The sequence below is a fragment of the Cannabis sativa genome, chromosome 8 (genome assembly GCF_029168945.1).
Source record: "Cannabis sativa cultivar Pink pepper isolate KNU-18-1 chromosome 8, ASM2916894v1, whole genome shotgun sequence".
NCBI lineage: Eukaryota > Viridiplantae > Streptophyta > Magnoliopsida > Rosales > Cannabaceae > Cannabis > Cannabis sativa.
The window spans coordinates 29008259-29024532 of record NC_083608.1 but is presented as its reverse complement, the minus strand read 5'-3'; the positions used below and the strand labels follow the sequence as shown (position 1 = coordinate 29024532).

Sequence of the window (16274 nt, the reverse complement as noted above, 5' to 3'; positions counted from 1 at the left end):
GTCAAATTTATTTTTTATGTTTGAGATTTTGATTATGACTGTTGTGAGCATTGTTTAGTTTGATTCAGTTTACATTTCTTATTGAATTGTATTTTTCTCCTATAAATACTTGTTTCAAAGTTCATTCAATCCATTTTATTAGTTTTATTTTGTTCTTGAAATCATATTAATGGTTGATGCATTGGTTTTGAGTTTCATTATTCGATATCTCATTTATAATTAATAAATATATATTCAAATATGAATTGAGGGATTAGGAATTCCTTCAAATTCATAAAGTGAGTTAATGTGCTTGCTTTGACTGATATATATAGTGGATGCTTGATTTTCCTACTCAGAGCAGTGGCTAAACTTATAACCAAAAAAAATTAAAATTGGGCAGATTTTTAATTTGTCAAGAAATTTCGAGGCATTGTGAATGAAGGAAAATCTTGCTGGTTTTTCTTCCTTATTATGCACTTCTGCTAAAAAGAAAAATTATTATATATTATCAATATATAATATAACAATTCATAAATAAAGTAAAAAAATTAAAAAAAATTATATATGTATAAGTTATTTCTGTTGGTTTCGGTTTTATTGGTCGGTTTACTATCCAAAAACAAACTGACTGATCATTGGCGGTTTAATCGTTGGCAATTTTTTTCGATTTTCAGTTCCGCCGGTTTCGGTTCCAACGGTGTTTGGTAGGTCAGTTTGAACGGTTTTTTTGGTTTTCTGGATTTTATGCTTAGCCCTATCGACGAGGTATAATTTTATGATGACCTGTCTGGCTATGTAGAAGCTTAACAATCTTCAATGAAGGTCAAAACCAGATGGTATGACCAGGAAAGACAAACAGAGAGAACAGAGAGAAAATTAAATGAAGATTGGAAAAGCTTCACATCTTTCAGTGAGGTTAAGGCTTTATTTATATGAGTAATTGTACAAGAATTAGTTACAATCAAGAATCAAGAGTCGGTTAAAACAGTTACAACTGTTAAAACAAAAACTAACAGATATAACTAATTCATTTGTCATTATCATCCCCCTCAAACAAAAAGGGGTTGAAGCCATTTGAAGTTTGCCTTGGAGATATAGAAATCGATCTGTTGACAAAGGTTTAGTAAGAAGATCGACCACCTGATCCACTGCAGGAACGTATCGAACAGATAGAGTATGAGCTAAAATCTGATCTCTTACAAAGTGCAAATCAATTTCTATATGCTTTGATCGCGCGTGGAAGACAGGATTTGCAGTAATGGCGGCTGCACTCTGGTTGTCCACCCAAATAACTGGTTGCTGAGACAATGGAACATGTAATTCAGTCAAGAGATTGGTAATCCATTTGATCTCGGCAGCTGTGTTGGCTAAGGCCCGAAATTCACTTTCGGAGCTGGATTTGGCCACGACTTGCTGCTTTTTGGCTGACCAGGATATGAGGTTCCCTCCCAGAAAAACAACATAGCCACCGGTTGATCTTCGATCATCAACGCAGCTGGCCCAATCAGCATCAGAATAGGCATACAGATCCATTGATGCAGCTGGTTTAAGGAATATACCATAGTAGAGTGTACCCTTTAGATATCCAAGAAGTTTCTTGCAAGCTTCCCAATGAGTAATTGTGGGCGCATGTAAGAATTGACTGAGTTTGTTGATAATGAATGCAATGTCGGGCCGTGTAAGAGAGAGGTACTGAAGAGCACCAAGGGTACTCCTATATAGAGTAATGTCAGCAAAGGGTTCACCATCCTTTAAGGATAATTTCTGCTTTGCAGTAGTGGGATTTGGACAACTCTTGGATCCATCAAGCTGAACTTTGACAAGAAGATCAGCTATATATTTACTCTGTGATAAGTACATTCCCTTAGAATTTCTATGTACTTCTATCCCAAGAAAGTAGTGAAGAGGTCCTAAGTCCTTTAAGGCAAAGGATTTATTTAGATCTGCTATAAGTTTGGAGATTAGAGTGGAGTTGGGACCAGTTACTAAGATGTCATCCACATATACCAATAATATGATGAAGGTAGTGGCAGATCCAAAGGTAAACAAGGAAGTATCGGACCGTGAAGCAGTGAACCCCCATTCCAACAAAGTATGTTTTAACTTCTCATTCCAAGCACGTGGGGCTTGCTTAGCATTAAAATAATGAAAAAATAAATGATAAATACCTACATAAGTGGCCGGTCAAGGTATAGGATAAACTTTTGCAATTTTGCTGTTTTATCATTTCTACATCTCATTTTCTCAAAAATGCCAATTTTCTAATTTAACCATTTAAATGCCAATTCCAATTATTTAATAACTAAAATTAATTATTAAATAATATTATCATTTAATATATTTATTAATTAGACTAAACAAAGTCTCTTAATTGACAAATGTACCTTAGAAACTCTTTCTTCACAATTTAGCCCTTGCTTAGTGAAAATTCACAAACTAGACATAGTCTAATTTTAGAATTATAATTGATTAATCAAAATCAATTGACTGAGTCTTACAAGTAGTATTATCTCAACTAGTATGGGGACCATGGGCCTATATATCCGAGCTTCAAACAAGTAGACCAAGAACTTACTAGGTAAATTCACTAACTTATTAATTCCTTGTTGGATCCACGCATAGAACTTGGAATTGCACTCCCAGCTATATAGAATGCTCTATATGTTCCACCATATAGATACGCTATCAATTATCCATCGTTATAATCCCAATAATCAATGATCCTCTATAGATGATTTACATTGTGTAGGGATTAAATTACCGTTACACCCTTCAATGTATTTTATCCTTAAAACACTTAGCCCCGTATAAATGATATTTTAGCGAACTGAAATGAGTACTCAACCATTTATCTCTGTTTAGCCAAGCTTGAAGGAAATCATCATTTTACTTATATTTGCTAGATAGAAGCTATAGATTCCATATCTATGTTTAGCGCTCCCACTCAACTGTACTACCATGCTCCCAAAATGTACGTATCACCCTGACCCAAAAGTAGGCTTAACTAACAAATCAAAGAACATATAATACTCCTGAGATTGGACCTAGCCATATCAGGATTAAGATCAATTTGATCTAGGATCAACTAGGTGATATTGAATTGAATAGATATTACGGTAAGTTTAATATATCTGAAACAAAGTTCAATATCGGTCCCTTCCGATGCATACTCCATGCACCTAACCCAAGCTTTACTTTAACCAATGCCTTGGAAAGAACATAGCACTTATCCAAGGTGAAAGTAAACTATGTTGTAGATTCACATATCAGTTAAACCCTGTGTACTGATAAATCTAGGAATATATATTTAATCACATAAACTTAATTACTTTCCATTGTGCTGACGACACAATAAACAAGAACATAAATGTGATAAGGGTTTGGATGAATTTATAAATCAAATAAACAAGTAAATGATAACATGAACCAAATGACACACAAATAAGTGAAAAATACTTCTGTTTCTTTATTGATATTTAAAGGATAAAGATTACATTGAAATGGAATTTTATTAAGGGCATAAAACCCAACAATAAAAACTATCAAATGTGATATTTTTATTTTAACAACCTAGTCCATTATCAAAATTAAATGGGCTCCCTATATGCATCTAGACCCAAAGCAAATATATAGGTACAAGCACTCACTAATTTGAATGGATCCTATCATGTTACTAGGTTTATACACAGATGAAATAAAATTACAAAATTTACCTGTTATAAATTATTTATTTGACCTATTGACAATTGGACTGTGGTTAAAATTAGATCATTGGATCTTTCAACAAGTTAACCATAGCAATTTAGATCAAACAATAATAGGTTTTATAAAACAAGTTTGAATAATAAACAATATATAAAATACACATGCAACAAATTGCATAGTTGGTTATATGATTTATTTAATTTAAATTAAATAATTAATTAAATTAATTTTTGAAAAATCTAAATAATTAAATATTATTTGAAATTAAATAAATTAATTTAAATAATTAATTTAAAATTAACTTACAAATTTGAAAAATTAGGTTTTTAACAAACCTAAATATCTATTCAAAATTATCAACTAACTTTTTCTAAATTTATGTTATTTTTAAAAGAAAATAAAATAAAATATCTAATAAAATAAAATGATAAATTAATATTATTTATCTAATTTTATAATTTAATTTAAATAAAATAACAAAAATTCAAAAGTTGACAAATTTTCTGGTTAATGTTTCAAAATTATCTAGATTATTTTATTAAAAAATATATCTTACTTTAAATTTAAAATAAAGTCATTTTATTAATTATTTAAATGTATAAATATCTAATTTTAAATTTAAAATAAGATAAAATAATCAAATTTTTAAAAATAAGATAACCAATTAAGCAAAAAAAGATAGATATTCTCTGTTTTCAAGTTCAAAATCGACTAATATCTAAAATTAATTAACAAACATTAATTAATTTCAAACTGATAATTAGATTTGACATTTGAAAAATAAAAATCTATATACAAAATTACACAAAAAAATTCGAAATTTATCCCTTAAAAAAAATAAAAAAAAATCGTATTTGATACGGATGGTATACAATGCACAGGAGGAAGGGGCTGCCGAGGTTTGCCGCAGATCAACCTTGTACTGTAGGATTTCTACACAAGGGGGGGGGGGGTTGTCCAACCCCATGCATTTTTTCTTGGAGAAAAGGTGTTAGAACACTTGTGTTGACCGAGTGAAGCCTCGTGTCCGCGCGCGTAAGTAGGTCGTGCCATCCTGATATTTTTTCAATTTTAAAAAATTCATAACTAATTCAAATAAAATAAAAATTAAGTTCTATAAAAAATGGAATTGCTTAATTTTTTCCATACTATCCAAATAAAATAATTTCAAAACGTGAATCCAATTATTTTACATAAAAAATTTGTAAACATCAATCAATCATCAATAAATACATAGATCAACATGAATCACATCCAAATCACACATGTGTCGTTCTAAATCCATATTTCTTGAAAGTAAATCAACACTATGGCTCTGAGGCCAGTTGTTGGATTATATTTTACCAGGACCTAAATTTACTAACAAGTATATTTATTACATTCTAAATATAAATTTTTAAAATAATAGAATTTAAACACATATAAAGTTTGAGTAACCTTACATTCATTGCAACAGATTATAATGACTCTTTCCACTCAAATATTTATCCTTGTACCTTTTTGTCGCAGAGTATAGTCATGATCTGAGCCCAATTCTCCTTCAGGTGTTTGGATTCTTCATAGTCTTACACACTATGATTGAGTACTAGACATTTTATGGGTGGACATGCACTCAATCACTAAGGCTCAAAAATTTATGAAGAATACTCTAAGAATTTAAAAAATTAGAAGAAAGAAGAGGAAGAAGTCTCAAGAACTCTCTAGTTATCTGACAAGATGTAAACTAGGTTAAGAGTCATTAGTTGGATTATGAGACTATCCTATTCTTTTTATACTAATTCACTTAGGATTAGGATTGAATTATATGAAATAAAAAATGATAAAATAATAGAAAAAATATAGACTTAGTGGCCAGCCATGTTTGTGGGCCCCACTAATTATATTTTTACTATTTTTTCAACCATTTATCTATTATTTCACAAATGCCATATTTTCTAATTTCAACCATATAAATGTCAAATCTATTTATTTAATAATTATGATTAATTATCAAATAAAATTATCATTTATATTATTTATTAATTAGACTCGACACAGTCTCTTAATTAATAAAAATACTAAAATCTATTTTCTTCACAATTAAGTCATAACTTAGTGAAAATTCATAAATAAGACATAGTTTAATTTTAAAATTATAATTCATTAATTAAAATTAACTAACTGAGTCTTACAAGCAGTATTATCTAAACTAGTATGGGGATCATAGCTAGGCCTATATAACAGAGCTTCCAATAAGTAGATCTAGAATTACCAAGTAAATTCTCTAACTTATTAATTCCTCATTTCGCCACTATAGATTTGGAATTGCACTCTCAATTATATAGAGCGCTCTATATGTTTTACGATATAGATACGCTATGAATTATCTATTGTTATAATCCTAATAATCAATGATCCTCAATAGATGATCTACATAGAGTAGGGACAAATTACTGTTACACCCTTCAATGTATTTTATCATTAAAACACTTAGTTACCTATAAATAATATTTCAGTGAACTAATATAATAACTAAAATAAGTACTCAACCATTTATCTCTATTAAGCCAAGCTCGAAGAAAATCATCGTTTCACTTTTATGTCCAGATAGAAGCTATAGATTTTGTATCTATGATTAACGCTCCCGCCCAATTGAGCTATCGTCTCCTTAATCTATATGTCACAAGAAGATCTATTGGTCGACTTTAACGAACAAATTGAAGAACATAAATAATTAAACTGAACTAGAACCTAACCATCTCAAGATTAAGATCACTTGATCTAAGATCAACTAGGTGATATTGAATTATATAGATATTATGGTAAGTTTATTATATCTGATCCAAGTTCAATATCGATCCCTTCCGATGAATACTCCATACATCCAACCCAAGCTTACTTTAACCAATGCCCTGGAAAGGACATATATAGCACTTATCCAAGGTGTAAGTAAACTACATTGTAGATTATCCTATCAGTTAAACCATGTGTATTGATAAATCATAGGAATATATTTAATCACATAATCTTGATTACTTTTCATTGTGTTCACAACACAATAAACAAGAATATCAATATAAATCAAATAAATAAATGATCACATGAACCCAAAAAACACATTAAATAAGTAATGAAAATAAATTTGTTTCTTTATTGATAAATAAATATAAAAGATTACATTGAAATAGAGTTTTATTTAAGGCATAAAACCAACATTTTCTAGGAGGGACAACTAGCCATCTGAAACTCCTTTCCGAAGGAAGTCTAGCTTTCCTGATGACTATATACCCGGAGTAGACATGATGGTCATCCAGGAACTCCCTTCAGGATGGCAACCATCATTCCACGAGACTTCTCCCAGATGAACAAGACAGCTAACATTCTATTAGTTGGACAGTCTTAAAGAGATCTTTTCATTTAGAGAAATTATACTATATATATGTCTGTTAATATTATTCATTATTTAACAATTTGTTTATGTACAGTTTAGATATATGATTAAATTTATCTTTAATTGTATACATGTATCTTAAAAAAACTACAAAAAATAATGATCAGTAATAATATACCAGAGAAATATATGGTTTTTATATATCATATATAATCCTAATATTTTATTATATTTAATTTAAATGTTTGTTACATTAATGAAACTGAAGGTAATACTTGAAGGGAAATTTGAAATTGTATACTTAATAAATAATAAAATTGGACACCTAATACAATAGTAGACATAATTTGTAAAGTGGGATACATTTTACTAAAATCCAATTTTACCCCTCTCATTTGAAAAGTCACTCTCTCTCTCTCTCTTCGTCCCCTATTCTCTCAAACCAAACCCATTTTTTCGCCCAAACGCACGGAGGAGCAGACCCGACCAAAGCCCTCTCCACCTTGTACGACTGAAGCCCCAGCCCCCTCTCCACCACGCACAACCAAAGCTCCAGCCCCCCTCCACCGCGTATGAGCGTCCAGCCACCCTCCACCGCGTACGACCAAAACTGAAATCGCCAAGGTAAGTTCGACCGACCCGTTTTTTTATTTTTGTTATTTTTTTGAGTGATTATGAATTAGAGTATTGATTTTAGGGTTTGATTTGAACGGATTTGTTAGATTTAGGGGTTGATTTAGGCTAAGATCTTGGATTTGGGGAAATCGGTTTGGGAAGATCATGGTCCGATGGACCCCGATGGGTCCGATGCTATGGCCCGATGTATGGATCTGATTTTTTTACAAAAAATGGATCGGGTCCGATGGCCCGATGGGACCCCGATGGTCCGATGGGCCGATTATATGTAGGCCCGATGGTCTGCTGTGAAGGGTACGATTTGGGTATTTTGTAGGTTATGCGTCCGATGGGGCAGGTGTAGGCCCGATGGCCCGATGGGCCAATTGTATGTAGGCCCGATGGGGCCGATTGTAGGCCCGATGGGGCCGATTGTAGGCCCGATGGGTAGGCATCGGACCCTTTTTTTTGGTCTTTTTAATTATTAATTATTTAGTTATTGTTTTAGGTATTATTTTATTTTTAATGATTTATTAAGTATCTTTGAATTAATTATTGTGTTATTATTATTATTAATTATTGTATTATTTTTTATTTTTTTATTAATTATTGTTTTTTTATTAATTATGAAATAGAATATTTTATTATTTATTAATTATTGTTTTATTATTAATTATTGTTTTATTAATAATTATTAATTATTGTTTTTTATTATTTATTAATTATTAGTATTTATAAATTATTGTTTTTTATTATTTATTAATTATTGTTTCATTATTATTTATTAATTATTGTTTCATTATTAGTTATTAATTATTGTATTGTTTTTTATTTTTTTATTAATTATTAATTATTGTATTATATTTTATTTTTTTATTAATTATTGTTTTTTTTATTAATTATTAAATATTGTTTTTTATTATTTACTAAGTATTGTTTTATTATTAATTATTGTTTTATTAATAATTATTAATTATTGTTTTTTTATTATTATTATTATTATTATTTATAAATTATTGTTTTTTATTATTTATTAATTATTGTTTCCTTATTATTTATTAATTATTGTTTCATTATTAGTTATTAATTATTGTATTATTTTTTATTTTTTTATTAATTATTAATTATTTTTTTTATTATTATTTATTAATAATTGTTTTATTATTAATTGTTAATTATTGTTTTATTATTATTTATTAATAATTATTTTATTATTAATTTTTAATTATTGTATTATTTTTATTTTTTTTATTAATTATTGTTTTGTTTATTAATTATAAATTATTATTTTTTATTTTATTAATTATTATTTTATTATTTATTATTGTATTATTTTTTATTGTTTTATTAATTATTAATTATGAATTATTGTTTTATTAATTATTGGTTATGGTTTTATTATTAATTATTAATTATTATTTTATTGTTTATTATTGTATTGTTTTATTGATTTATTAATTATTATTTTATTATTAATTGTTGATTTAATTATGGATTTTTTTTCAGGGAACTGCACATCTAATAATTCCAGTGTCGGACCATTACACAGGCCGTGTCACATGGCGCGGGGGTAGTTACTACTACCCGAAGAATAAGGCTAAATTTGAAGAATTCAACCTATGGGACAGGGTGAGGGAATCCCCTTTCAAACAGTTTTTCGAGAGAGAGAGCCCATTCAATTTTCGGGAGCATTTTTTCATCAGATGATGCTTCACAAAATAAAATCTGACAAGCCGGACGAGGTGCATTTCTATGTGGGAAGGAAGAGATGTAGATTTGGGAGGGTGGAGTTCGGCTTGGTCACCGGGTTAAACTTGTTGCCCGGCCCTACTGAGGAAGACATCAAAGAGAAAGGAAGTTCTGACCGGTTGATTATGGAATATTTCAACGGTACTGCTTCGATCAGCTTCGGTCAACTGCGCAGAGTTTTTGAGAGCTGCACAAAAGCTGATGATGTCTACAAGTTGGGGATGGCCTTGTTTGTTATAGGCGTCCTCACTGATAAGGAGGAGAAGACTGTCGTTCCTCCTTTTGTGATAAGAATGGTTGATAACCTTCCATTCTTCTACGACTACCCTTGGGGAAAGATTTCTTACACCACGCTGATGGAAACTTGTAACAAGGATTACTTGGATGTGAAGAATAAGATGTTGAAAAAGATTGAGAAGGGAGTCACTCAGAAGGAGGCAAAATACTCAGCCTACGACTATACTGCAACGTTGCAGTATTGGGCATACGAGGCCATATTACAGCTGGGCAACGAGTATGCAGTGAGGAGGTCGCATTGCTTTCCCAGAATGGTCAACTGGGAGAGTAAGCCGAACACTACACTCGGGAAGGATGAAGTGACTAGATTATTTGCTAAAAATGTAAGTTTGTTACGCTTTATGTTGAATTCATGTTAATTTCCATATATTATATTAATATATTTGTTATATTTTTCAATTGACAGTGTACTCCATGTTATGTCCTCGGCCGAACGAGATTGAGTTTGTGAGTTACATAACTGGGGGTCAGCCTCCGTTATTTGTTGACTTGGAGGAACTTGTGTTGGGTGAGGATGGGCAACCAACATAGGATGCTTTGTGAAGCCAGGTCGAAAAGCTTGCCTCCACATTGGAAGAACGAGCGGAGGCAGCCCGAATATTTAAAGACTCTACACCACCTCACCGTCTCCACCACGTGCACCGCCTGCAGTTCCAGATGGGTCTGGTGTTGACCCATCTCCAGCTTCAATTCCTGATGGGTGTGGTGTTGACCCATCTGCAGCTTCAGTTTCAGATCAGTGTGGTGTTGACCCACTTGCAGCATCACAGGATCCTCCTGTTCCCCCGTCAGCTTCTATTCCCAGCACCTCAGAGGCTCGCGATCCAGTATACCCTGCCATTTTGGCAAGGTTGGAGACTGTGGAGAGGGGGCAGATTACTTTGAGGGAAGGGCAGGCCGCTCTGCTAAGAGGACAAACAACGATTATGGATCAGTTGAAGACCATAATGACGCTCCTGCAAGATCCTGGAAGGCCGGCAGCAGATTCACATCCACAGCCACAACCAGAAGAGGGGGCTCGGACACCGGAAGATGACTTCATTCTCCCAAATGATTACCAACCGGATGATGATGACATGTTCTGTACACCTGAGAAGACGAATATCACCAGCATCGGGGATACTCAGGATTCTGAGGTGCAGGTGTTAGAGACAGCTCCAGAAGTCATGGAAAACCGGAGGAAGAGAAGGCGGCCTAGGTAGTTCGCTGAGTACACTGAAATGAAGAAGAAGGCTAGGGCTACTTCGACACTCGTGAATGCGGACCCACTTAGAGTGGTTGATCGGAAGCTGCTCAAGACTTTTCACAATTGGGTACTCGGCCAGATTGGGAACAAGTACCCGAGAGAGTGCTTCACCGATCGATATGATTCGTCTTGGTTCCTCGAACTACATACTCCGAAGTTTTGGCTTGGGAACGATGTAAGTTTTTAAGACTTTTTTACTGCTTTTGCTTTTAAAGACTTTATCTAACTCTTTTTTATTTAATCTCTGACATATTAAATTTTCATGTTTTAGCATTTGGATGCGGCATTCCATTTGATGAGGAGGCGACAACACTTTTATCCAGAGGTCTACCCAAATAGATGTGTCATCATGCCGTGTATTTTCCCAGCAGGAGTTATTGCTCGGTGGGAAGCTGCGGGTGATGACCAAGCTAACTATCAGTGGGACGAGGGCATATTAGATTTGATTCGAGGGGATGAAAGTCAATTCTTGGCCAGTTGGAAGAATAAGGAGAGAATATATATGGCCCTCTACTTCGATAGAGCAAAGCATTGGGTGGCGCTAGAGGTAGATCTGGATCATTGGTTGTTGAACATATTTGACTCGAGCCTCGGATCGATTTCCCCGAACGAATTGAAGAGTCACTTGGCAATGTGGGAAAAATTACTACCAATTTTGCTGCTGCAGGCTGGCCTATTCAAGACTCATGACATGATCCTCGTGCCTCAACTTACCGCCTCACAGAGCCAGGTCAGAAATTTCACTTCAAAAGTCATGGATCGGGGCGTTGTTCGACAGACAAAGACAAGGTAACTTAATTACAATTGATTTTTTTGTTATTTAACTTGAATTTAATTTACATACTTTTATTTATTTACTTTTTATTGTATCATACAGCGGTGACTGGGGGATGTACGTGATAGAGCACATCGAGCATAGTATACTGGAGACTACGTTTGATAATGTGCACCATGAGAATATGAAGAAATTTACAGAGCGGTGGTGTGTAGATTTGTTTTACCAGAATTTAGCATGAACAAATGTGTTTTTTATTTGGTATTTATTAAGATAACAATGTAACTGGTTTTTTTTTTATTGGTATGTTTATGTTTTTTTAAGAGTTCATACAAATTTTACGCCTTTCTTTCATGCAACAAATTATAATAATTATGTAAGCATAAAATATCACAAATTCTAATGTTTAAAATAGTCCAACATTAATTCAATAACAATACATAATAGTCCAACACATCACGATACAAATAAACTAAAATAACATTTTTAACCTCGGTAGTTGCAAGTGCTTCTGTTGTGCCCCTTGGCACCGCACTTGCTACAATTTCGTGATTTGATAATCCTTTCACCGTTACAAGCAGTTCGGTTGTTCTTAATTCTTCCAACCTTTTGCTTCTTGGGTCGCCCTACTGGTTGCTTCTCAACAGGCACTCCAACTGTCATGTTCTTGATGTCATCAGGCAATTCCCAATCATCCTCGTCACCAACTGGCATAATTGTTCCTTCATATGTCCTCCTCCAATATTCAGTTGTGTAATATGGCGAGCATAGTGTGTACGCGCTAATACTTCGCTCCTGAGATGCAGCACATGCATGAGGACAAGGAAACTTCATGCACTGGAACAAGCCGCAAGTGCAAGTATGTTCCTGCAAGTCCACTACGCCACCGGTCATAACTGTTCCTCCAGGGTGAACCTGCAACGTGTAAGGCCCGCATGAGTCAACGTTCAAATACCGACCTTTTTCAAAATGCAATGTCAAGTCCTCCTCCATTTGTGGTGCTAGGGGTTTCGTCCACTTGTCAGCTTTTTCTTTTCGTGAAGCAAACCACTTCTGGCCTTTGGACCTCAGGAATGCTACAGCAGCAGTGATCGGGAAGCCTCTTGCATCCTTAGTTGTTTTGTTAAAGCTCTCAGCCCAGTTGCTCGTCATTACATTGTAACGTACCCTTGGAAAGTACGACCGGACCCATTTTTCAAATCCAATTTCCTCAAGATATTGTGCAACCGCTGGATTCATGGCCCGAATGTTCTCAAATTCTTTGTGAAACTCTGATCTTGAATACGTGTAGGCACACGTGTAAATGTGATTCGTGAAGACGTCAGTCTTGAACTTGTGGTTGACGTTCATAATAATGTGGTGGTAGCATGCACCGTGGTGTGCATCAGGGAACACGATATCCAAAGCACGAACAATGCTTTGATGCCTATCCGAAACAAAAGTTAAGTTCTCAACATCACCAATCGTTTCTTTCAATTTTCTCATAAAATAGGTCCAGGAATTGTGGTTTTCACTGTCAGCTATAGCAAAAGCTATCGAAAAGATATGACTCCCTGCATCCAAAGCCACTGCACACAACATTTTCCCACCATACCTAGTCTTCAAGAAAGACCCATCAACACATACAACAGGTCGACAAAACCTAAACCCCCGAATAGAAGGACCCAGAGAGAAGAAACAATACTTGAAGCGACCATCTTCTACCACAAAATCCGTGATGGTACCTGGATTCCGCAACTGTAGCATGTGCAAGTAACTAGGTAATTTCGAGTACGAATCTTCAGGTGTACCCCGAGCTAGGTGTAGTGCCTTCTCTCTGCACCTCCATGCCTTTTCATAACTCATTTGGATCCCGTAATCCTTGTGCATAATTTTTCTTATATCAGAGCCAAGTGATCTGAGCCGTCAGTTGCGAACTTATCCTTAATTAGATGGGCAACTATTACAGGAGATGCTTAACGGTTATCTTTTCCTCGAAGATCAAGGGAACATGTATGTACATTATGAAATGTACTCACCTCAAACATGTTAGAAAGTACGTTCTTCTTCGCTCTTAATCTCTACCCACAATCTGTATCCTTACATGTGACGTACCAAATATAAACACCGGACTTCCTAACGTAGTAGTCAAACCCTTTCTTCATTGCATACAGGCCAACAACCATCTTTAAATGCTCTTTGTCTCTAAAAAACTTTCCCACATGTAACTCCCCGCCTGGTGTGCCACCCGTAGATATATAATGACTATGATCCTCGATGTCTTCTGTTGTATATATTTTCTCCTTGAATTTACCGTAACTTGTCGAAGAAGAAAATGGATCGCTCCATCCAATCACATTGGTCCCTCGAGCATCAGTAGGACCACTAATATCATTGGTCTCTCTACCATTATTAGGACTTGTACTGTCAGTAGTTCCTCTAGCATGACTGGTTTTGCCTGGACGACTACTACTAGTACCAGGTGTTTGGCAATTTTCTCTACGGGGCATTCTTTTCCGTGTCGGTGGCCTCGGTGGTATTTGGTACGATAGTGGAGTCAAGTTCAAAGGTACAGCAGCAGGGGCCTCTGTACCTTGGTCGTCTCTTATGCCATCAATGCCCTCAACATAACATTCAGGGTCTGGACCATTAAAAAAACCATCGATGAACGGCATTTGTGCTACAATATCAGCACTCGGCATCATATTGTTTAATTCAGGTAATACATCCGCAACCAACACCTCTGGATTTGTTTCTGGAACAAAACTCCCAACCTCGCGACGATTATCCTTAACAGAACTTGGTGTGGGACTAGGATCGACACAAACATTCTTCTTTAACAAAGTCACAAACAAAGGAGTAAATTCATCTGGCTTCTTCGCGAGTGTAGATAAAAAGTACCTTGCACGCTTATCATTTCCAATAACTTCAGGGCGATACTCAAAGCCTTTCTTGTACTTGTAATGTACTTCCAATTTCAAGTCATACTCCACTTTGTCGACATCCAGTTCTTCATACAAAACATCAACCAAACCTGAGTAGCTTAGGTTCGGATCAATGTCAAATGTCAAATTGTCGTCCCGTTTATAAACCCAATCTCTACCATCAAACTCCCAAACACCATTATACATAACACACGCATTAACAGTTTAACCTGTCACACACATTTAAAAAAACACAGTTATAATTTACAGCAAAAATCTCACCGAAAAAAAATCTTAATTAATCATTAATAACAAAACAATAATAATTAATTGATAATAAAATAATAATTCATAATAATTCATAATAAAATAATAGAATAATAATTCATAATAAAACAATAATTAATAATTAAAAAATAATTATTAATTGATAATAAAATATAATTAATAATTATTACTCAAACCATAAAAAATATAACAATAATTAATAAAACAATAATTAATAAAACAATAATTAATAATAATTCATAATTGATAATTAATAAAATAACTAAAAAAAATAAATTAATTCTTAAAACATTAACTAAAATAACAATTAATAACTAATAATTATTAATAAAAAAATAATTCATAACACAAATATTAATAAATCAATAAAAAATAAATTAATCATACAATAATAAATAAAAAAATAATAATAAATTAAAAAATAAATAAAAAATAAAAAATTCCCGTAGGGTCCGATTGGTCCGACCATCGGACCCCACCACGGAGCATCGGACCTTATTTTAAAAAATTTAAAAAACATAAAAAAATTCCCAAAACCAATCGGGTCCGATGGTCCGACCATCGGACCCATATGGGGACCATCGGACCCGGGTTCCAAAAAATAAAAAAAAATTAAAAAAAGCCATCGGACCCATTGATGGACCATCGGACCATCGGGCCTTCGCCCCTGCTAACAAAAATTTTCCCCACATCGGGCCCCCATCGGGCCAGCATCGGACCCCATCGGGCCCGACGAAAAAAAATGCAAAAAAACAGTAAAATTCCAATTTTCACATGTAGCAAACATTATAACAGAAAAAAATAGCAAAATAACAGCAACAATCCACAGATCAATCATCAAACACGACATTCTTAATTAAATATGACAACAACAAACAAGATTTAAAAAAAAAAAAAAATTAATTACTTACCCATTGATGGAGCTTGTAGTGTGGTGGATTAGTGTGGTGGCTTGTAGTGTGGAAGGTTGTAGCTTCTAGTGATGAGTGAAGAGAAGAAAAAAAAATTGGTGGTTGTGGAAGATAGGCTTTCGGGTGGGGAATTCTCATGTGAAATTGATGAGAAAAAGAGTTGGAGTGGGTAGATGTAATTGGGGAGGGTATTATGGAGAAAACACAAAAAGTGTCATATATAACTAATTATGTTAAGTATAAGTTTAGGGAAAACTTTTTAAGGTAATGTAAGTATATTAATTCAAATTTCCGTACTTGAATTCTACATTTTTTAAGGAATTAACATTACACTCTTTAGAATACTACACTAAACTTATTATGGGGTTTAAAAAATTAAAACCCTCATAACAAATAGAATAATCTTTAATATTAATTACCATTTTCTTCCAAA

The 16274-nt window shown here is 33.6% G+C and overlaps 2 protein-coding genes across 2 annotated transcripts; one reads left to right on the top strand and one right to left on the bottom strand.

The window, feature by feature from the left end:
* The first annotated feature begins 9645 nt into the window (after window positions 1-9645).
* Window positions 9646-11834, top strand: LOC133030223 (uncharacterized). The gene is made up of 2 exons (XM_061102703.1): window positions 9646-11139; window positions 11236-11834. The coding sequence occupies exons 1-2, from the start codon at window positions 10939-10941 to the stop codon at window positions 11755-11757; spliced, it is 723 nt and encodes a 240-aa protein (XP_060958686.1). The 5' UTR covers window positions 9646-10938; the 3' UTR covers window positions 11758-11834.
* A 391-nt stretch (window positions 11835-12225) lies between these two features.
* Window positions 12226-12891, bottom strand: LOC133030532 (uncharacterized). Its single transcript, XM_061103307.1, has one exon. It carries the CDS (start codon window positions 12889-12891, stop codon window positions 12226-12228), a length of 666 nt encoding a protein of 221 aa, XP_060959290.1.
* Window positions 12892-16274: the final 3383 nt, after the last annotated feature.